Raw genomic sequence first — 22,672 nt, forward strand, 5'->3', positions numbered from 1 at the left:
CGGAATTTCGGATAGATTTTTTCCGATATTTCAATTCCGGAACTGAAGCCAATATCGTATTCCGATATTGAAATTTTTCATAAATTATTTTAAGTTTTCAAAACATTTAAGTATCAAAATAGGACCTTAGATAAGAAAGTCCTTGAGATTATGTATTCGCAACTGTATTACTAATAATATTAAAGAGGCAATAGCGAAACCNAAATAAAACATACCTTAACGACCTGGTTTTTCTTGTGTTGGGAAATAACTGAAAAAGATGTGAAAAAAATCGTGTTTATTTCTAATTAAATCCATTCTTACACCCTTAAAATGTATGATACTTGTATCTGTTTTCTACTTCTACTAATAGATAATTTTATTGGCTATCGCATGATATAAAATATTTGCTTATTAATGTTAAGTTACCCACGCTATCACTTGTTTTTGAAGGAAGAGGTGAAAACTTAAAATTAAAAACTTAAATCCTTGTAAATATGCGAGAAATGGGTCAAGCCCCAAATTTAAAGTATTTTTACCGATAAAATTGTCCATAGATTACGCCCTTAAAGTTTGATCACTACATGCCCGGACACACTGTATATAGACTAGCTGACCCGGCGAACTTTGTTCCGCCTTAATGGCAATAAATAAGCAGACTTTTTTTTTTATTTCGAACGGGATAAAAAGTATCCTATGTCCTTCTCCTGGCTCTAAACTACCTCCCTGACAATTTTCAGCTAAATCGGTTCAGCCGTTCTTGAGTTATAAGTGGAGTAACTAACACGACTTTCTTTTATACATATATATAGATATAAAAACAACAAATAAAACACTGCTATAAACAGGAAAATAATAATTACATTGAAAAACTACTCTTTCTGTTTTGTCGAAAATTAAGTGTGTGAAGTAGGTACTAGAATTATCTAAATAGGATTTGATATGATAAATGTTGTTCGAAATATGAACTTTAGTAATTCTCGATTAAAACTTAATTCAGCATACCTTCCTACTGTCTTTATATTTTTTACGACTTCAAATTAAATCAAGTTCGTGTCACCAAGTCGAGCAAAAAAGCGGCACGGCCGTACCATCCTTTTCTCGAAGCAATTCAGACCATTTTCGACCGCCTGTAACTTCGTTGTGGATAAAACTAGAAGGCTGAATTTTCATTAGCTATGCAGGCATTGTAAAGATACGGTATATTTCAAATATCATTCAATTTGAACCTGTAGTTTAAGAATTATAACGGGTCAAAGTTTCTTAATTTTGTCACTCACTGACTGACTCACCGATCATCAAAATTTTATGGTACTTCTAGCAGACCTAGAAACTTCAAATTGGAATATAAGTAGTGTTTGGTGTATGAATCAAGGAAAAACTAAAACATTTGGGGGCACGGTAGTGCAACCGCCAAGTCGAGTATTTTTATTTTGATTTCGGTCCAGTTTTCTAGATACACAACATACACAACTGCTGTCTACAAAATACAAAAAGAAATGAGATCCCATGAAAAACAATACTTGTCAAAAAAACAAAGTCTCGCAACTCAGTTGTTCTACGGTAAAAAGTTGTGAGATCCATGTAATACCAAGTCCAGGCCAGGAAATCTTTGACGTTTTACATAAATTATATTATTGACTTGGCCATCGCACTAAATAATTTAATTTACACATGTTTTCATGCGATGGCCAAGTCAATATAATTATTGACGAACTTTTGGAACGCTGCCACGAAATACCGATCGTTCAGCAGAATAAACGCTGCAAGTGCAACTGGATCGGCCACTCTAAGAAGGGACCCCGATCACATCCCCAAGCAGGCTCTTGATTGGAACCACCAGGGAAAATGCAAACGTGGTCGCGCCAAAAAAACATAGCGGCGCACTGTAGTAGACGAGGCGAAGAAGATCGGCAAGACTTGGAGCGAGACAAAACGCGAAACTCAAGACCGAATGCTATCGAAGGAAGACTGTTGTGGACGCCTTCTGTCCCAATAGGAGACATAGGGCATTGAGTCACTAATATTATAAGTTTAAGCAAAAGCTTTTTACTCTTTTACACAACAACTGCTTAACAGATTTTGTTGAAACTTTACAATATTCATTGAGTTATAATGTAACAATATTGTCGTTTATACGTTAAAATAACAAATGGCTAGTTAGTTATAATAACATTTATTTTACCATAACTTAAAAAAACCTTAGAAAATAAACTACCGACCATGAAAATTTTAATGTCACAACTTTTTATTCCTGCTTGCTACAGATGGGCCAATATAAAAAATATGTTCGTAACAATGTCTATTTTGAAATGTTTTACCAAAACTTACTCTAAATTTAAAAATAAAAAAGGTCGGAGTAATCAATTAAGGAATCCAGATCCGGAGAATGATCCTCTATCGGTTTTCTTCGGAGAATGTGCCAACGAATTACACGAACTAATTCCACCAGCCCCCTTTCATCATCGAAGGACCAGACGCAGGTTAGCGTACCATCCCTATATTGTTGACATTCCACCAGCTCGCACTAAGCGTGTGACTCTTTTATTATGCGAAGAGCTAGGGACTAGAATTAGTTGCCTGCTGCTGTCTTTCCCGAAGACTATAATCCGGGCGTTTTCAAAGCGAGAGTGAATAGGCACTTACAGGGCAGATATGCAAAAAAAAATCAAGATGATAAGAACCACGTGCTGCCCATTCTTGACGATGACAAACCAAGAATTAAAACAACTTTATCTAATGCATCTTATCTGAAAATGTTTCCTGATTAATAATACGAATTAGGAGAAAAAAAAATTGTTATTTCAGTCTTACATACTCGTACAGTCAGCGTCAAAAAGTTCGTGACACCCAAAGTGGCCAAAAAGTTGAAAACACATCCTTTTCCAATTTCCAATTGTGACAAAGATAATATGTTGCGAATTTTTTGGCTACTTTGGGTGTCACGAACTATTTGACGCTAACTGTACAATAGCAAGAAGCTGGCCATGTCTGTCATAGAATGGAATGTATCGTTTCAGCCAAATGACGTCCACTGCTGGACAAAGGCCTCCCCCAAGATTTTCAACAATGAACGGTCCTGCGCTGCCCGCATCCAGGCTCTTCCCGCGACCTTTACCAGATCGTCGGTCCACCTAGTAGGAGGCCTGCCCACACTACGTCTTCCAGCCCGTGGTCGCCACTCAAGAATAGAATGTATACTTAGGTGGAATAAAAGAGAAGAGGCTACAAGTAGAGACTGAACACATCTCGACTAACGTAAAGAAGTAGCCTTCGCTGCTAAATGGAATTGATGATTGAAGTCACTACAAGCGTGTTCGATTAAATTAAGATCTTTATAATAATCTGCTTGACTTATCTATACAAGAAGAAGCTGTCATGTATTATTAAATCGATTCCTTATATCACAATGTAAAGATTACCTGAATCCACCTGAATATTCTCTGAGTAATTTTGTTATCAGCATTATGTATATTTTAAAAAGTTTTGATTGTACCCAAATTCCAATCTCTACATCTGCGATGTATTTTAACATGATTAAGCCTAATCAGACACAGATAGTGTTAATCTTAATATGGACCCATNGTACATGGATCTTTTATTTTCGTGTAAATGCTGCGGAAATTTGCGAGAATAAGAACTATGCTATACGGTTCCTTCAAGACTAACCTAATTTGATTATTCAAACAAGAACAAAACTCTTTGGTTCTGTTTATTTATAAAAAAATTGTAACTATTTTTGCTAAATGGAACCAACCAACATTGGTTCTGGTTTGCATAATTAGTTTAATTAAGTGTTTAGGTACCATGCTGTTTAGTTCTTTATAGTTTTTTAAAAGTTGGCCAAAGTGGGTTGGTTCCGCAAGTGACAGTGCTGTATCTCTGTTGTTAGTCGTTGTAAATCTGTCTTGATATTATCGATGCCCTGATGACTTCAAGAAGAATGACTATGAAGCTTTGCTGGCTTGTGATACCTCAATATTCTAATTTGTTTACAGCTGCCTGGAACAGTGGACTGAGTGGTAAGCATAGCATTATTTTTTTTTCAAGTGATTCAAATTACAAGTAGGTAGTACCTATTTCCTATTTATGAAATTAAAAGCTTTTCAAATAAATAAAAACAAGAACTTAAAAATAACGTAAATATCTCACTTTCAAATAACTTACAAAACCTACATTTTATGTTGCCTTTTCAACATCTTCTTCCGTTTTCAGTCCGTTTCGGCTATGGCCTTACCGGTTGGGGTTCATCCTTTTTCATCTCCGTCCCGCAAACTGTATCTGACGCCAAGAACTCCCGTTGGGTGGAGACCGCCAGGCCCGATGGCCCTCTCAGCAGCCTGGTGATGCTGTGCCCCTCCCAGGACGATGTCGTCCTCTGCGCCCTCTATGATGACAACGATGATATTGCTGGTCTGCAGGTTGCTGTAAGTAATTGCCAATTAAACCTTACTATGCTTCTTGCTTAACTATTTTGCTGATAAAGATTTCATAAAGGGAACGAGTCTCCTGGAGTATCCTATTGTACCTACCAAATAGAGGGAAATCTAAGATGTTTTAGACGTCATGATGAGACTAATCTTATCGCGGGGTCCGGACATTCAACTTGGGAATTCTTACAGGGTATCATTGGATAGGTACTAAGTGGCGCGTATTATACATCTAAAAGAAATAAAGGAATAGTGACAATTTTATTTTTATAAACACTGAAAAAGTCACATGAAAATTTCAGCCAAATAACTGATTCAGCAGACTTATTATGAGAAAATCCCTACTAAATATAGCGTGAAATTGTTATAATTTTCATTTCAGCTGCCCACTGACAGCNGTTTTAACATGATTAAGCCTAATCAGACACAGATAATGTTAGTTAATCATAATATAAAAGAGAACTTCCTAATTAGGCCGTGTAGTTCTTAAAAAGCCGGAGCCATGCAGAAACTAGTTATTTTAGTTGCCTGCATCGCTGCAGCCAGCGCTGCAAGTAAGTAGCGGACCCAGGATAAGATAGTTTTGTAAGTTAGGATTTCAGTTCCGCAAAAACTGCAGTAACTGTAGACCACGTAGTAAGTAAGCAAAATATACTTACCTTAGCTCAAAGAGAATTGACAGCCTTGCGTAGACCTTCAAGTCTGCTGAAACCCTAGACTTTTCTAGAAACCTTACAGCATAGCTGTCATATGTGTTTTTGGCAAGTACATCACACCCGGTCTGCAAAAATGCTTGCGACTTGTGTGATATTCTTGATGGACTGACGCCTTCAAGAAAATATGACCAGTGGCGCGCTTTGCAGTCTTGTAATACCTCACGTCCTCTTTAACTGTCTAAATAAATCTCTTTCTAAATAACTATTTATCCACCTGTTAAAAGTCAGCAAGCCAGGTGCTTCTCTTGGTCTCTGATGATGAAGTTATAGGTACTAGGATAATAAAAAAAAAACATAGATTTTTAAATACGTTTTCTGATTATATTTCAGCTCCCTGGAACAGTGGACTTAGCGGTAAGCATAGCATTATTTTTTATCAGGTGATTCAAATTACGGAAATTTCTACTTATGGAAATAAAATCTTTTAAAATAAATAACGTAAATATCTCACTACTGGAATCAAATAACTTACAAAACCTTGTATATTGCCTTTTTAACATCTCCTTACCTTCTATCGTTTTCAGTCCGTTTCGGGGTTGGTCTTACCGGTTGGGGTTCATCCTTCTTCATCTCCGTCCCGCAAACTGTGTCCGACGCCAAGAACTCCCGTTGGGTGGAGACCGCCAGGCCCGATGGCCCTCTCAGCAGCCTGGTGATGCTGTGCCCCTCACAGGACGATGTGGTCCTCTGCGCCCTCTATGATGACAACGATGATGTTGCTGGTCTGCAAGTTGCTGTAAGTTATTGCCAATTAAACCTATGCTTCTTGGTAAACTATTTTGTTGATAAAGATTTCATAAGAGGTCTCCTGGAGCATTTATCTATTGTACCCGATAGAGGGAACTGTAAGATGTTCTTAAACATGATGAGACTAATCTTATGGCGGGGTCCGGACACTCAACTTGGGAATTCTTACGGGGTATCATTGGATAAGTGGCGCGTATGGGCTAAAAGAATCAATGACAATTTTATTTTTATTAAGACTGAAAAAGTCACATGAAAACTCAACTTCATGAAAGTCACATGAAACTGCAACAAAATAAATGATTTTGCAGACTTAGTATGGTTAAAAAATTGTTATAATTTTTCATTCTAGCTGCCCACTGACAGCTACACCGACGCTGCTCTGGACTGGGAAACCCAAGGCTACACGAGCTGGACTGCGCCCGAAAACTCCAGTGGTGATGTCAGGACTTACTGGACCTTGCAGCAATACTTTGTCTCTGAAGGTAAGGGTCTATTTTCTCTACAATCTGCATCTTCCATCACCTTTGGTATTTGTGAATGGTGTTGATTTTTTACCCCCTATGGCCAAATGTTACATAAGTAATTTTAAATGTTACTTACTCACCCGAATCTGATAACAGACTTATCAGATGACATTGCCCGCTATTTACGATTATTAAAATTAGTGCGTAGCGTACTAATTTTAATTTAATTGATTTATTTAGTAGTAGTTTAGCGTAGCGTGAGACCTAAACCTACGTGCAGCTGTTCATGTCCTCTGGCTTTAATGATGATGATGATTATGATGGATGTCTTATTCTTAAATCTAACTTGCTATAACACATAATTGCAGTGATGGGTTAATAATACATTTTTCCTTCTTCGTACCTTTCTTACAACATATTTTCCATTTTTAAAGCTACCCTGAGGAAGAGCAAAGAGGAGCGCCGCGCCTCCCGCTCCCTCAGCCGTGGGGTGTTGCAAGAGGACGCCGTGTGGGTCACCGGCTTCAACGGGGACCTGGTGAAGATCTCCGGCAACGCCACCGAGGTCACCGACACCGCCACCTCCCTGTTCACTGAACAGGCTTGCGTCATTCTCATGGGTGAGATGATAAGTCACTGCTATTTCAAGTCAAGCTGCTCAAACAACAAGTGAACATTTTCTTTCAATATCCAGTTTTACATTTAGACAGTATAAGCAACGCAACATGGGCAGAAACAAAAGCATATTTTGTTTGTACTAGGTTTTATTTGAGCCTATGACCATAAATGACACATCACACATGCTACAGCCAGATCCTCTAGATTTGCTATAGAATCAGAGAATCAGCCTCGAGAAATTGCAGGGTCTTAAAGCTTGTGACTTTTTCTAACATTCCATCCAATGCCTACCTCCTATGATCTACTAATTATTGTACAGTCGCACAATAATTCGTGACAATCAAAGAAGCCAAAAAGTTCGCAACACGTCTTGGTTACAATTGGAATAAGGTTGTGTTGTCAACTTTTAGACCACTTTGGGTGTCACGGATTATTTGACGCTGACTGTACTTACCGTTAGTCCTGCACCAAAACATAATATTCTTATGTATCGTTCCAGGTCGCCACTACTACTACAACATGTCGCCCACCACCGAGTGCTCGTCCTCCACGCTGCTGCCGTGGTTCCCACTTCTGGACGTGCGCACTGAGCAGCTGATCGGCACGGGCTTCATGTCGTTCGGTCAGCTGCCCGCTTCAGCCCTCGTCAAGGACTACTTCGAAAGACCCACTGAGAGTGACGTCAAGGTGCGCTATCAAAGACACATATTTAAATACATATCCACAGATTCCTTTGATGGAGGTGGCACCGGAAAGCAGACGGGCTCATCATCTTCATCATCAGCATAAAGCAGTCCACTACTAGACAAAGGCCTCTCAAATTAAGGTTCAGCCAAACCAACGCGATCACACGCGATCAGTCGGCGTGCAGCAATGGCGATCAATGCATTTAAGTCTGATCGTCATCGCTGCACGCCAGCTGATCGCGTGTGATCGCGTTGGTTTGACTGAACCCTTACGCATTACACGCTGTGTTCTTCTTTTCGCATCCAATTTCTGCCAGAGCGTCTTGAGCGCCAGTCGTCACTTCAACGAAATATTTTACATTATCTCTCACCTCTTTAAATTTTTGTCATCTTATCTCATTCATCTTATTTAGAATTTAAAGGCTACTTACTATAAAGGGCAACGCTTTAAGTTTTTATTAGTCTTTTACTTAGAATTTACCATTTGTGACTTTGACCTTTACCATGGATTGTTAATGAATGAATTGTTAATTAATGCCTTTACAGATGATCGTGCCCAACGGCCCCGACTGTATCTACGAGCTGGCGGCGAGCCCCGGCCTGGTCACCATGCACATCTACTACGTGGATTCACCCTGGCTCATCAACTGCATCAACAACTAAGCTCAAGAATCCCACGTCTTAGTCCTTACCATCGAATGTAAATATTTAATAAACTCTACAACAGATTCTGATAGTGTTTTGTTATTATAACGTCAGTAGGTACCACTTACGCGATTTCCATATTCGATCTTCATCCAAAGATTTTAGCAATATTCAAGCAGCGAACTTCTGCTAAAGCTAGCGCATCTAAGTAGATCCTCCTAACGCCTGCTGAAAACTCTCCCGTAGTACGAGTCCTGAAAAGCTGTAAACAAAGATTGTCATAAACACATTACCACTCCTATGCGTTGCGCAGTGGGGTAAAAAAACACACTTAATTCTACACAGCGTCGAACTCTACGATTTAGTACTCGTAGATAATATCATGATGACCACTAAATACCTTGTGGGTAAACTACTTAAGACAACTATCATACATTTGTTTAAATAGATGGGAATGGTATAGTGAAAAAACATAACCCTCCTTCTGACGCCGTAATGATAGCTCACTATCATCATAACAGTAAATTTTAGTCCAATCATCATATTGCATAGAAGCGCTAGAAAGTAATTTACTCCGGTACCTACATAACCTTTTGATGTGGCCTATCCTAATGAAAAGATTTTTCCTTGGACTGAATTTTATAATACTTGCTTTCGTAGGCCTAGGATGCGCGTCGTGATAAGCATTGATTACGTCATTTAAACTTTATCGACTTTATGCGATAAGCCCATATATTTGTCGTCTAAAATCATCGATAACATTTTATCACGGCGCGCATCTTAGCCCGGGTGGAAACACATAATCGCTCTGATAAAAATAAGTGTTCACCTTATCTAAAATGATGATACCTTAACAACGTAGGTACCTAATCAAAAACTGTAATAGATAATTAATTATCCTTTCTATAATAATGCAAAGTACATAATATCTTATTTATTTAACTAAAATAGCTGAAAAACGTGCGTAAACTTGGAATCGTCCAAGGCTACACCTAGTGCCACTGCCACTACTACAATACTACGAGTATAGATAGATAACAAAAGGCGTTACTATAAATTATTGCTGTCAGGAATAAATAGGTACTATCGGGGACTCTTCCGCCTGACCACTTTGTAGAAATTTTAGCGTAAGCGCATCGCTCCGGTCACGTGCTCACCCCGTCTCTAATTGGTTACGCATTTTACTATATTTTTACTACGACCAATAAGAGACAATCAGGGCTTAGGTTGCAATACGAAATACCATTGTGCACTTTATTGTCATACGGTTAAGGTTTAAAACGAAATGTTTCTTTTTCTTCAATCTTTCTTAGTTTTAGGCTGAGTTGCACCACCTAACTTTGACCGTAACTATAACAGTAACCGGTGCTTTTTGTATGGAGTTTGACAGATTTTTGACGTTTGTCAAAGTTAAAGTAAGATGGTGCAACTCAGCCTTAGAATTTTAATAATAGAATTTGGTTACAAACAAATAGATATGTATTTTTTCAATATTGTGTTTTTATACGAGGTCCTGTCTGCTTTTTCCTTTGGCGAACTGTCGACATATTCTCGCCTTTGTTTTTTTGCGAAGTTTTGTGATCAATAACCGATTGATTTTGTTTTGTGTTGACCCGTGCTATTAATTGGACTGCTTTGTTTTTTGATTACAAAATAGTGTAATAAACCAAACATACTACGGCATGTATACCTCTAAACTCAGTCTGAACTGAGTTACGAGCATTAGAAGTTTGATGATTTTCATATTAGATTTGCTTTTTGCGCGCAAAGTTTTGTAAGAAATTGCAACAAAATAGTGAGATTGTATGTGTAAACAAACAATACCATCCATTAAAGGCTCCAGACATCAGTATGGAGCAGAATCAGCGCAATAAAAAAATAGCGCAATATTTTGTTGCAATTTCTTACAATACTTGCGCACAAAAAGCAAATCTTGTATGAAAATCATCAAACTTCTAATGCTCGTAACTCAGTTCAGACTGAGTTTAGAGGTATACATGCCGTAGTATGTTTGGTTTATTACACTATTTTGTAATCAAAAAACAAAGCTTGGTCGATGGCCGCGCGAAAAAAAAAAGACGCCACTTTCCATACAAAATCTGGCATTGCCATTTAGATAAGAAAGCTCTTAGTCCATAATGTAAAAGCTCTCATCAAGACAAAAGTAACGAGCCCAGACACAACCACTACGTTGCTGTAAGCCGTTGAGTTTAGCAGCGGCAGGTCCACCATTATGTAATTTATTGCATTGTCATCGAGTGGATCAGAGAAAAGACGGGGATCAGCGACGTGGTGGATGGGATTGAGAGCCTTAAATGGAGATGCGCAGGACACATTGCACGGATGAACCAAGATGGGCCAGAAAGACCCTGGAGTGGAGACTCCGCAACAGCACCCGCGGCAGGGAAAGACTGCCTAAACGGTGGACAGACGACATCCGGAGTCTGGAGTAAACTAGATGCATGTGGCTAGGGCTGTCCCTCTGTAGGTCGGTGGAGGGTTAAGAGGAGGTCTATGTTCAAAGACGAACCCCCTAAAGGCTGATATAGGTAGATAGATAGTTTGCATTGTCATCAAGTTTCGTTCATTCGTTCGTTTCAGCCAAATAACGTCCACTGCTGACGTCCGATCCTGCACTGCCCACACTCTGGGCACACTTCCCGCGACCTTCACCAGATCGTCGGTCCACCTAGTGGGAGAACTTACTAGTACATCTTCCGGCCCGTGGTGGCGCCACTCGAGAACTTCTCTGCTCCACCGGTCATCATAAAATTTATTTGAACAAAGGGAAAATGTATGGCTACTCACTAATTAAAGCCCCCAATATAATTTTAGAGCAGCAACATTGGATTGGTGCGATTCCCTATGTCTAAAGAGATAAGTCAATACTGAAAGACTCGCTAAGAACTCGAAATGATGATCTCAAGTTTTATATTTTCAAATAAGTACATTCTAATTAACTAATTATGTAATGTTACTAATCTAATAATTATATTATCTAATAGTTAAGATACCTACTAAGGGTATTTTCATCATAAATTCCAATTTATTTGTTTATCCATAAATGAAGTCAGGTGTATCAGCTTAAATAGATAATGAACTGACTACATCTACATAGATAATAAATAAAAGTAGATAGAAGTGACTTCTAATACTATGAGGTTCTTATTAGTACTCATGGCTTAATTAAGTATTATCGGCGCCGTTTTTCCTTCTCTGGAACATCCTGTTATGTGTCGTTCCAGGTCGCCACTACTACTACAACATGTCGACCACCACGGAGTGCTCGTCCTCCACGCTGCTGCCGTGGTTCCCACTTCTGGACGTGCGCACTGAACAGCTGATCGGCACGGGCTTCATGTCGTTCGGCAAGCTGCCCGCTTCGGCCCTCGTCAAGGACTACTTCGAAAGACCCACTGAGAGTGACGTCAAGGTAAGGCTGGTTTTCGAATCGCGCTGACCGCTCGCTGATCGTCGGCGCTGACAAATCAAAATGTATGTAATTGAAGGAAACCAGCCTAAGACATAACAACACACTCGTCGTTGTTGTCGAACAACGTCGCATGTCTTCATCCGTCTAATCTGTTTTTGGGCATTAAACTACTCTAAAGTAGCTCCTTTAAATGACTTTACTATTATTTTTAAAAATTCATAAACACATCGGCGGATGTGATTATTCTAACGCAGTTTACAGACGTGTTCTTTTTTTATCAACCGATTTTCGATCCGTCCGTCCCGTCCCGTCGTTGTTCGACGTTATGTAGGTCTTGCAGGAATGTAGGTACTTGCAAAAATTCTTGTAGTGAATGCGGCACCAGCCCACTGATCGATTCAGACTCGTGAAATTCAATAAAAGCTTACGCCCGTATTCACAAACGATGCTTGCTTAAGTGAAACAGCAATTCGAATGCATAGCGTTGAAGAGCTCTGTGATTAGTTCATGTGTCACCCTGTGCGTTCACGCGCACTAGGTGATACACAAATGTGAAGGTGAGGTCTCTAACTCATAGTAATGTTTGTGAATACGGGCGTTTAGTTGCCAAATCGCACCTAGCATACAGTTTTCTTGGTCAAAATCAGTGGTTTGTAATTTTTAAATAGTTAATTATGTGGATTGACTACGGAACATCTAAACACCGTAAAACACTCATGCAGTCTTTTGTTTTTGGGAAATTTTACGATTGACTTTGACTTTGACAGATGATCGTGCCAAACGGTCCCGACTGTATCTACGAGCTGGCGGCGAGCCCCGGCCTGGTCACCATGCACATCTACTACGTGGATTCACCCTGGCTCATCAACTGCATCAACAACTAGGCTCAAGAAGCCCACGATATTATTTGTGTTAATATCTTCGTAAGTAATGGTCCGATTTGGATAATTCAAAAAGATATATCTCTCTTATGTCTTAAAGATTAACGTAGATACTAGTTTTATTGAATTTTCTACAACAGTACTGATCCTCATTCCACCTCTGGTAGGTATACCTACTTATTTTTCGTCAGTGTATATCGCTATAGATACTTAATTAATTCCTTTATCTACCTAGATAATATAGTACCACAAAGTTCCTTATTATGTAATTTGCCCTGAGCACGAATAAATACCGTGTTATGGTTTATGGTAATCGTTTATTTAACGGTTTTTTGTATAAAAACAAAACAGCGCTGCAACGGTTGTATATTTTTGTTTATTTTATTAAGAAGTTCATCATCATCATCATTCATCCGTAGGATGTCCACTGCTGAACATAGGCCTCCCCCAATGACTTTCATTATTGATCAGTAGGTAGCGGCCTGCATCCAGGGCCTTCCTGCTACCTTTATTTTTCAAAATTTGCGTTGGGCATAATTTATTGCGAATGATCTCTAGTATTACCCCTGTCACCCTGTATACACATAAAACAAAGTACATAAGGTTAACTCCATATCGACTAACTTCAGTCCATCGTAGCATTCTCTTTCAGTTATCCTTAGTGCCAAACTAAAAATAGAGTTTTTTCCATACTAAATGTCAATTTAAACAAGTTTTCAACAGGCGTTTAACTTTTTGTAATAAGCCCCTAACTTTTTTACGAAACTATTACCATACCATCACGAGAGTCATTCGTGCTCAGTGCATGCACGCATAATACTTATTTTTAACGTTCAAACGCAATGTTATGTACCTACCTATTATGAATGACGATCCTATCATATCTGTTTGTCTGCAGTATGATTTTCGAGATAAAGCATAATCCGACAGATAATTAACCTAATGTTAATATAAAAGAGGGTAATTAATTAGGACAGTCTAGTTCTTGAAGAAACCATGACCATGGACAAACTGATTGTGTTAGCCGCCTGCATTGCCGCAGCCAGCGCACTTGGTAAGTTTTGCAAATTCGGAATTTAATAATTTTACATGTTATGTATTCGGTTTTATGACTGTATTTGGCTTAGGCCACAGTACCTACACATAGATTCGTCATGTCTGTCTGTCTGTCCGTCCGTCCGTCCGTCTGTCCGTCCGTATATCACAGCCATTTTTTTCTGAAACTATAAGAGCTATACTGTTGAAACTTGGTAAGTAGATGTATTCTGTGAACCGCATTAAGATTTTGATGCAAAAATAAAAAAATAATAAATATTGAGGGCTCCCCATACTTAGAACTGAAACTCAAAATTTTTTTTGTCAAACACATACGTGTGGGGTATCTATGGATAGGTCTTCAAAAATGACCAAAAGTGGTCCAAATGTCCACCACTAATGAGACCTTTATTGCCTTATAGTCCATTAAATAGAGATTAACTTTCAGTATGGGACGAAAAAAAATAAGCTGTCAGTAAAAAGTAAAGTTATGACTGTTTGAAAAATTGTAGTAGTTTACGCGCTAATCTCAGGAACTACTGGTCCGATTTGAAAAATTATTTTTGTCATGGATAGCCCATTTATCAAGGATGGTTTTAGGATAAATAACATCACCCTACAACCAATAGGGGCGGAGCAGTAAAGACAAATGTAGTAAAAATGGGAAATATTATTCAAACTATTTTCACGCGTACAAAGTCGTAGGCACAGCTAGTATAATATTTAATAAAATTCATCTATAACCCCGCGCCACATGCGGAATGACATAACATGCGTAGATTAGTCCAAAATGGCCAATGGATAGAATGATATCAAGAACATTTTTCGGATGAAAAGGTAAAAAACAGACTTTTCATTCAGTCATAACTTTTTACTGACAGCATATTTTTGATTGCGGTTTGGTTATAATGAATCAGTATTTAATAGACTATTTTACTACATAGGTCTCGTTAGTGGTGGACATTTGGACCATACTCCATACATTTTTGGTCATTGTCCTTTGTAAAATACTTTTTTTCTAAACTGATTAGTTTGCGTGACAGACGCTTAAAAGTGGAAAAAAGTTGGTCCCCCCCACCTCTTACTTCTAAATTTAAGAAAATGAAAAATCTAAAAAAAAACTTATGATGTTCATTAGTTACTATAAAAACTACCAACGAAAATTGTTTTGAACGAGATCTAGTAAGTAGTTTTTTTTAATACCTCGTAAATCGTAAACCGCTTATTACCGCGTAATCTTTCATACAAATAACTTAAATTAAAAAAAAATAATTTCATACATCAATGGTTTTTATTCCCTTACCAGGGCACTTTTACACGTCCTAAATATAGCTTGCCCTACCCCCCTACCCTACCGTGTAGGTCACATCCACATAATTAGGGCAGATTATATAAAAATTGTATAGATATAACCAGCCTTTGTGGAAGAAAGCCTTCGTCGTTGTAGAGACTTGCACTCCACAGTATAAAATCTAAATCACCAAACAACCCATCCAGAGTGAGAGCTTTAACTTAAAATATGATGCAATAATTACCAAACCATACCATACCATACCATAAACATGATTTTTTGCTATACAGACGTTTAATCACTTTAATCTAATTTCATTTCAGGATCCTGGAAAAGTGGATTGAGCGGTAAGCAATATTATATTTTCATTGTTGTACTTAGTTATTTTTTGGAAATTAACATTTAAATAATAAAAAATATAATTATAAAGAATCAAAAGTATTTCAAAGATTCAACATAAGTTACTTACGGTAATACCACAATACGTTCATCATACCTTGGTTCTATTGTTTTCAGTGCGTTTTGGGGTTGGCCTCTTCGGATGGGGTTCTTCCTACTTCATTCATGTCCCCCAGACTGTGGCTGATGCCAAGAACTCCCGCTGGTTGGAAACCCCAAGACCCGATGGCCCCCTGAGCAGTTTGATTATGATGTGTCCTTCCCAGAACGATGTGGTCCTCTGTGCCCTCTATGATGACAATGGTGATGTGGCTGGTCTCCAGATTGCTGTAAGTTATCTTCTCAGCCGACAAATTCAAAGAAAAAATCATTCAAAAATCTTTTTCCTTTAGAATGTATCAACAATATCTTGATCTCAATATCTACACTCGCGAGCAAAACTATGGAATCACTTACATGAAGTTGTTTCCACGCGATCTTGTGTTAACGAATTTGTTAGTAACAAAAAAAGTGCCACCATTTTTAAGATTAAACTTTTACCTTTAAATTGATACCAAATTCATTTAAATCACACCAGTATTTAAAAAGATATCGCGGCTGATGTGAAGAAGTAAGGAAAAAGACATGTATCAACTGTTTGATACGTCGCGAGTTGCGGCCCATTTACCCCCTATAAAAGCACGTGTTTTCGGATTTTTGCTTTCACACGTTGATCCATACACATCTCCGCTTCTTTTGACACTTTACCTGGGATTCTACACCTTCAGAAGCAGCACAAATCCTTGCACTATTGCAAGAAGGGCTCAGCCAGCGGGCTGTCGCATGTCAGCTCCACATAAGCCAGTCCTGGGCTTCGAAAGTTTTAAGACGCTTTCGGGAGACTGGTGGCTTTATCCCGAGACCAAGTTCTGAACAGCGCCGGTGCACATCGCAGAGGATGACCGTTTTTTCATGTCAACCTCTCTATGAAATCATCATTTGAGTGGTATCGACGTCCAGCAAGAGCTCAGAAATGTTCGTAGGATAGCTGTTAGCGTGTGGACAGATCGTCTAAGATATAAGCAATAGAATTTGACTCCAAAAAGGCCTGCCACAGGCTCGAAACGAGCGGGCAATCGCTAGTTCAAATTTTACACGAAGCCCCATATAATATTTTGTAGCGATTCTTTATTGGGTTTCAAATTGACTAACTGCGACGTTGCCAAACGAGCGCTACGGATGCGGGTAATAAGCAATACTCAATCCTAAATGTTATACCTACATAGAGCTTGGTTGGCTAGGGCAAACATCTACAGTGGTGCGCCGACGCTGCTTAGACCCGAAACATGAATGAACGGGGGCGTAGCATAATCGAGCGTGTGTGTGCAAACAATTTAGGCCCTTAAGGTGTCAAGGCGTCCGAGTCCCCGATAGTACATGAGTAAGAACTTATAAAAAAAAAGACAATGCCGGAAATTGGCGTCTTTTTTTTTTCGCGCGGCCATCGACCATACTTTGTTTTTTGATTACAAAATAGTGTAATAAACCAAACTTACTATGACATGTATGTACCTCTAAACTCAGTCTGAACTGAGTTACGAGCATTAGAAGTTTGATGATTTTAAAGCGTCTTAAAACTTTCGAAACCCAGGACTGGCTTATGTGGAGCTGACATGCGACAGCCCGCTGGCTGAGCCCTTCTTGCAATAGTGCAAGGATTTGTGCTGCTTCTGAAGGTGTAGAATCCCAGGTAAAGTGTCAGAAGAAGCTGAGATGTGTATGGATCAACGTATGAAAGCAAAAATCCGAAAACACGTGCTTTTATAGGGGGTAAATGGGCCGCAACTCGCGACGTATCAAACAGTTGATACATGTCTTTTTCCTTACTTCTTCACATCAGCCGCGATATCTTTTTAAATACTGGTGTGATTTAAATGAATTTGGTATCAATTTAAAGGTAAAAGTTTAATCTTTAAAATGGTGGAACTTTTTTTGTTACTAACAAATTCGTTAGTACACAAGATCGCGTGGAAACAACTTCGTGTAAGTGATTGATTCCATAGTTTTGCTCGCGAGTGTATTTCAGTCTTTATAGACGTTTGTTCCAATAGTAAAAATTCATGGACCCATGTCCCAGCTATTCATACACGAAAATAAAATAATTGTGCCCATTTGTTCTTCCAGCTGCCCACTGATAGTTACACCGGCGCTGTCTTGGACTGGGCTACCCAAGGCTACACGTACTGGACTGCACCGGCAAACTCTAATGGACAAGTTAGGAATTACTGGACCTTGCAGCAATACTTCGTTTCTGAAGGTACGTTACATAATTGAATAAATCACTTATCATCAGATGAGATACATGCCAAGAGCTACCTTGTTGTGGATAAAAAAAGAGATCGAATAAGTAAAATTCTTAATATAATTTTTCCAAGGGCCCATTGTAACCATTAAAACCGCTTCCCTGTAGTAAATTTAACTATAGCTTCGTCCCTGTTACGCTCCCAACTGTTCTACAAGTCTTTCGCTCGTATTTGTCCAGCTGTAGACGACATTTGTCTGCCACAAACGAAATAACTACATGGTTTCCTTCTCTTATTTGCTCTACTCTGCTGTAACTATTTTTGTTTTCCCTTTTTCAGCCACATTGAAGAAGAGCAAGGAGGAGCGCCGCGCCTCCCGCGTGGCAGGCCGCGTACTGCAGGAGAATGCTGTGTGGGTCACCGGCTTCAACGGAGACCTGATGAGGATCTCCGGCAACGCCAACGAGGTCACCGACACCGCCACCACCCATTTCACCAAACAAGCTTGCATTATTCTCATGGGTGAGCTATACATATACCTTTAACCCTTAACCAGGCTCTGGTATATACAGAGCCCACATCAATTTGAACGTTATGCTGTGAAGATACTGTTGAAACCAATTACTTTTTTTTAGCCTGGTTATAGGTTAAAGAAGCCAAGTGGACCCACAAGCGTGAAAATCTAAATAGCAAAATCTTCTCTGAAGTTATGATCTTCTCAGCCCAAGCAATAATCATAAAGCATTGACGTATTTTCTCTGGAACTCTTTCAGACTTAATGTTGATGTGTTAACTTACTGCAGGACATAAAGCTATGTATGACGTATGGTTATCTGTCTTTCCAGGTCGCCACTACTACTACAACATGACAACCGCCACCCAGTGCAGGTCTGACACCCTCCTGCCGTGGTTCCCACTGCTGGACGTGGGCACTGATCAGCTGATCGGCATGGGTTTCACGTCGTTTGGCCAGCTGCCCGCTAACGCCCTCGTCAAGGACTACTTCGAAAGGCCTAACGTGAGCAATGTTAAGGTATGCTATCAATCAAACATAACACAATATCAAATATTCAAAGGTTTTCAATAGTTGTTGTATAAACGGATCTGACAGCCAATAGACAGCAAGGTTCTGAAGTGGAGGTCACGTACCGGCAAGCCAAACGTACAACGCCCACACACAAGGTGCGGACAGTAGTAGAAAGGCGCTGGATGAAGACCACTAACAACCGGGCAATCTGGAAATTATTCAGGGCGGCCTATGTTCAGCAGTGAAAGTCGTGAGGCTGACATGATGATGATATAATGACGCTAAGTAGAGCCTTTAGCGGCTGAACTGGCTGAATAATTAGATAATAAATAAATCTCTTTACAGTTGATAGTCCCCGACGGCCCCGAATGCCTCTTCGAACTGGCGGACAGCCCTGGCCTGACCACCATGCACATCTACTACGTGGACTCACCCTGGCTCATCAACTGCATCAACAACTAAGCTGAAGAACTCTACCTCTACACATGGAATGTAAATAGTTAATAAATTCTGCAGTCAACAGTGTCTTGTTATTTCGACAAGCAGGTTCCATTGCTAAGCTCCTGTCTCCTTTACTGGTTGGGTTTCGTTGGTGGTCAGTCAGTCAGTCAGTGATCTATCATAATTTTTTATATCTTTGTTGAACTCCTGTGCAGCATAGTTGGTGTACCTAATAGCAAGCTTTGCTTTGACTGTAAAATATTGTTTCAACATTCATGTTCCCACTAGACAGGCAACATTTTGCTTGTGTTCTTAATACCTACAAGGTTTTACATTTATTCGCTTTTTTATTCTTAATAGTTTTGTCACTGCAGCACTGTCTGCCTGATTAAGAATATCACGAAATCTAAAATTGCTAATTTCATATTTTTGTATTAGTTGTCTTTACTTCGTATCTTAGTCACAATCTATACACCTGCTCCGTGATTGATCTAATGACAAAAACGCATCAACAATTTCAGGAAACTGAATCTTTAAAAAAATCTTATCTGGAATAGCTGATAAGGCAAATAATACAATAATAATATAATACAAATAATAAAATTAAGGTTTATGATTATATTTTTGATGATTGTAATATTTGATTGTACCTTGTACCTTTAATTTCTGATAAGATAGACAGTAAGTAGGTAGTAACTACATTACAAACTTTCGTCACAGAATACATTGAACAACTTTCATGTTAAGTAAAGTTATTAGTTTGGTTTCTTTTAATTGGAGATGCAAATCTTATGGTAAAATGTTTTTTAACTCTCCCGCATACAGTGGTATCCTGGTGGTATGGTAAACAAATCGTTTAGTTAACGGCACCCCTAATGTATAAGTGATGCTTCCAGTTGAAAATCGTTCGAAATCGAATGTATAAAGTGAATTGTTGACCATATACCAGGGTTGGTTAGATAAGTCGGGATAAGGCTCAGCTACACCGGCTCCTGCCTCTGCTCAATAAGACGGAGATTGGTGGATTTTTAGAGGGTAGACCCCTCCCTTCTGGAGGGGAGAGCCCCACATAATCCGTCGCCTTACCACAGCGGCGGGTATGCAACTCAATGCATTTTTACCACCTAAAATAAAAGCTTATATTATGGTATAGTCAATGGTGAACAACAAACGATAACTTTCATGACCCATGTAAAGTACTGCCACCGCTCTACATTTGCCCCACGTGGTGATCTAATCTTAACTAATTTACAAGTTTTTGTCAGATAATTTAGGATTGCTAACAAAAAATATTGCGATTTAAAATCACAAAAATGACTCCAATGAAAATACATAGTTTGTTCGCATGGCCACCTAGCTTAGGTAACGTTATCTGGAAATTATGATACCTTAACTAATCAATCGTACGAGTATGGCTAATTATTTTGATAACATTCCTAATTATTATTCTAGATTAATAACAATATTATGATTAATTAGAATTACGATAAAAATCAATCAACCGTTTCCATTCAACAATCAATATGCTAATCAAATTGCCTGCCATAATGAAATAAAAATTCATATTTTTCACCTAAGCAAAATAAGTTGTTATTGAAAAACATACATACAGTCGAACATATAACCTCCTCCTTTTTTGAAGTCGGTTAAAAATCCTACTTATTATAAATGCGAAAGTTTGTGTGGATGTAGTTTAGTTTGTTACTCTTTCATGCAAAAACAACTGAACTGATTTTGATGAAACTTTAGTTATTAATATTGTTTATAGTTTATTAAATAACTCTCCTTCTAGCGCAGTCGGGTAAAAACAATTAGAAAACAGAAATACAGAATTTTTTATTTTATTTTATCGTAGCAGTCATGCATAAAGGTACAATCTTTTAGGGTATTTCTCATCGCCACGGTTCTCATCGTCACCTTCGTGGCAAATTTTATTTTTAACTTTTTTCAATTTTTGTAAACAAAAATTGTAGCGCTTGTTGTGAAGAGTGTATTCTCAGTAAATCAGTCAAATAGTGAGTCTGGTTTGGAAGCTTTAACGTTTTGAATTTTTTGATGCCACGAAAGTGATTCTGTACTTCACAGCAATAATTTTTTCAAACTTTACTACTGTAAATGACTCTTAAGTATTTATAAAACATATATTTTGCCTTATTTTCATAGATAAATGGCAATAACATAATATAAATAGGTAGGTACTTAAATACAATATAAAATTTTACCGATAACGTTACCTACTAAGTTACAAGATTTTACGCAATTGGTTTTAAGGGTGATACTGGTGGCATTCTGAAATGCTAAAGAAGCAAAAACATGGATTATCAGTACATCAATAAAAAAGAACTCTTAACTTATCTGTCCCTCAACAAAAAATATGTTTATTTATTGAGGCCAGATGGCCCCGTATTTTTGTTGTACAACTTTTAACTCAAACTTCAGATTAAATTTATCTTACAAACAGATACACAGTCACATATACAGACATACATATAGTCAGACAAAAAAATACGAGGCCCTTATTTTTTTATTGATGTACTGAACTCTACTTAACACGTATAATTTATTCGTTATTAAAATATTGTAAAAACTTAAACACCAGTCATTTTATTTTAAAATAAACCAAAGCAAGAAATCACTTTCGTGGCCTAAAATCACCTTCGTGTATAAAACACCACGAAGGTGATGCCACGAAGGTGACGAAAATTTTAGTTTTTTATCCATTATCCCTAAATTTGAGTTTAACGGTTCAAGTCGAATACTACACAAATAAGTCTAACATGTTAAGTTTTCAATGGCCTAAGTTTCAATTAAATTGTTTAAATTTTAGTGGTAGAAAATATTGATCAAGCAAGCGACGGAATGTCTATGGATAATCACAAAAAGTTACGTATTTTTTTCGCGGAGCGACGATCGACTTATCTCACCTCCGCAATGCCAGGAGCGCGACTGACGCTAACCGAATAGAACACAGTGATTGGTTGATGGTGTTCGGTTTAACGGCAATCTTGTATGATTACTCAAAATTTTAGGTACCTAAAATCGTGTGACCAACGTATTTTCCTTCCTCAATTCGAAATAATTATAAGAAGATATTTTTTTGACTATTGTGTGGAAAGTATATTTAATTACGATGATTTTAGTATATGCTACACACAATTTGAATGAAAATTGTGAATGCAGTAACCAAATGTTTCATTGCAACCGAAGGTGTGACACGATGAGAACGCGAAAAATGACCCCGTTTTGTATCGTTTCATGTGATGTTTTCGTATTATTTTTGCTTCTATTACGATAAAATTTATTTTGTATGTAGCTAAATAGATATGTTATCACCTGATTTCAAAGTTATTGTTCTAACTTATACCGTTTATGAACTATTATCGTGTGACCATCAAATTTGAGTGTAAATGAGAAGTACCTTTTAATCATTCATGTTGATATTAATTAATTGTAATATTACACTGAAATAGAATACTAAAGTCTTAAGCCGAGTTGCACCACCTTATTTTAACCGTTACAATAACACTAACCGGTGCTTTTTGTATGGAGTTTGACAGATTTTTGACGTTTCTTAAAGTTAAAGTAAAATGGTGCAACT

General features: G+C 38.2%; 2 protein-coding genes across 2 annotated transcripts; both read left to right on the top strand.

The window, feature by feature from the left end:
• Positions 1-4,906: 4,906 nt before the first annotated feature.
• On the top strand, positions 4,907-8,361 carry LOC114364503 (uncharacterized). The gene is made up of 7 exons (XM_028320683.1): positions 4,907-4,963; positions 5,456-5,479; positions 5,650-5,861; positions 6,222-6,354; positions 6,771-6,956; positions 7,454-7,641; positions 8,187-8,361. Exons 1-7 carry the CDS (start codon positions 4,912-4,914, stop codon positions 8,301-8,303), a joined length of 912 nt encoding a protein of 303 aa, XP_028176484.1. The 5' UTR covers positions 4,907-4,911; the 3' UTR covers positions 8,304-8,361.
• A 5,215-nt stretch (positions 8,362-13,576) lies between these two features.
• Positions 13,577-19,153, top strand: LOC114364502 (uncharacterized). Its single transcript, XM_028320682.1, has 7 exons — positions 13,577-13,653; positions 15,249-15,272; positions 15,442-15,653; positions 17,488-17,620; positions 17,946-18,128; positions 18,452-18,639; positions 18,979-19,153. The coding sequence occupies exons 1-7, from the start codon at positions 13,596-13,598 to the stop codon at positions 19,093-19,095; spliced, it is 915 nt and encodes a 304-aa protein (XP_028176483.1). The 5' UTR covers positions 13,577-13,595; the 3' UTR covers positions 19,096-19,153.
• The last annotated feature ends 3,519 nt before the right edge of the window (positions 19,154-22,672 follow it).

Source organism: Ostrinia furnacalis, unplaced genomic scaffold, assembly GCF_004193835.3.
Source record: "Ostrinia furnacalis isolate ACB-3 unplaced genomic scaffold, ASM419383v2 OfSCF7446, whole genome shotgun sequence".
NCBI classification, from domain to species: domain Eukaryota; kingdom Metazoa; phylum Arthropoda; class Insecta; order Lepidoptera; family Crambidae; genus Ostrinia; species Ostrinia furnacalis.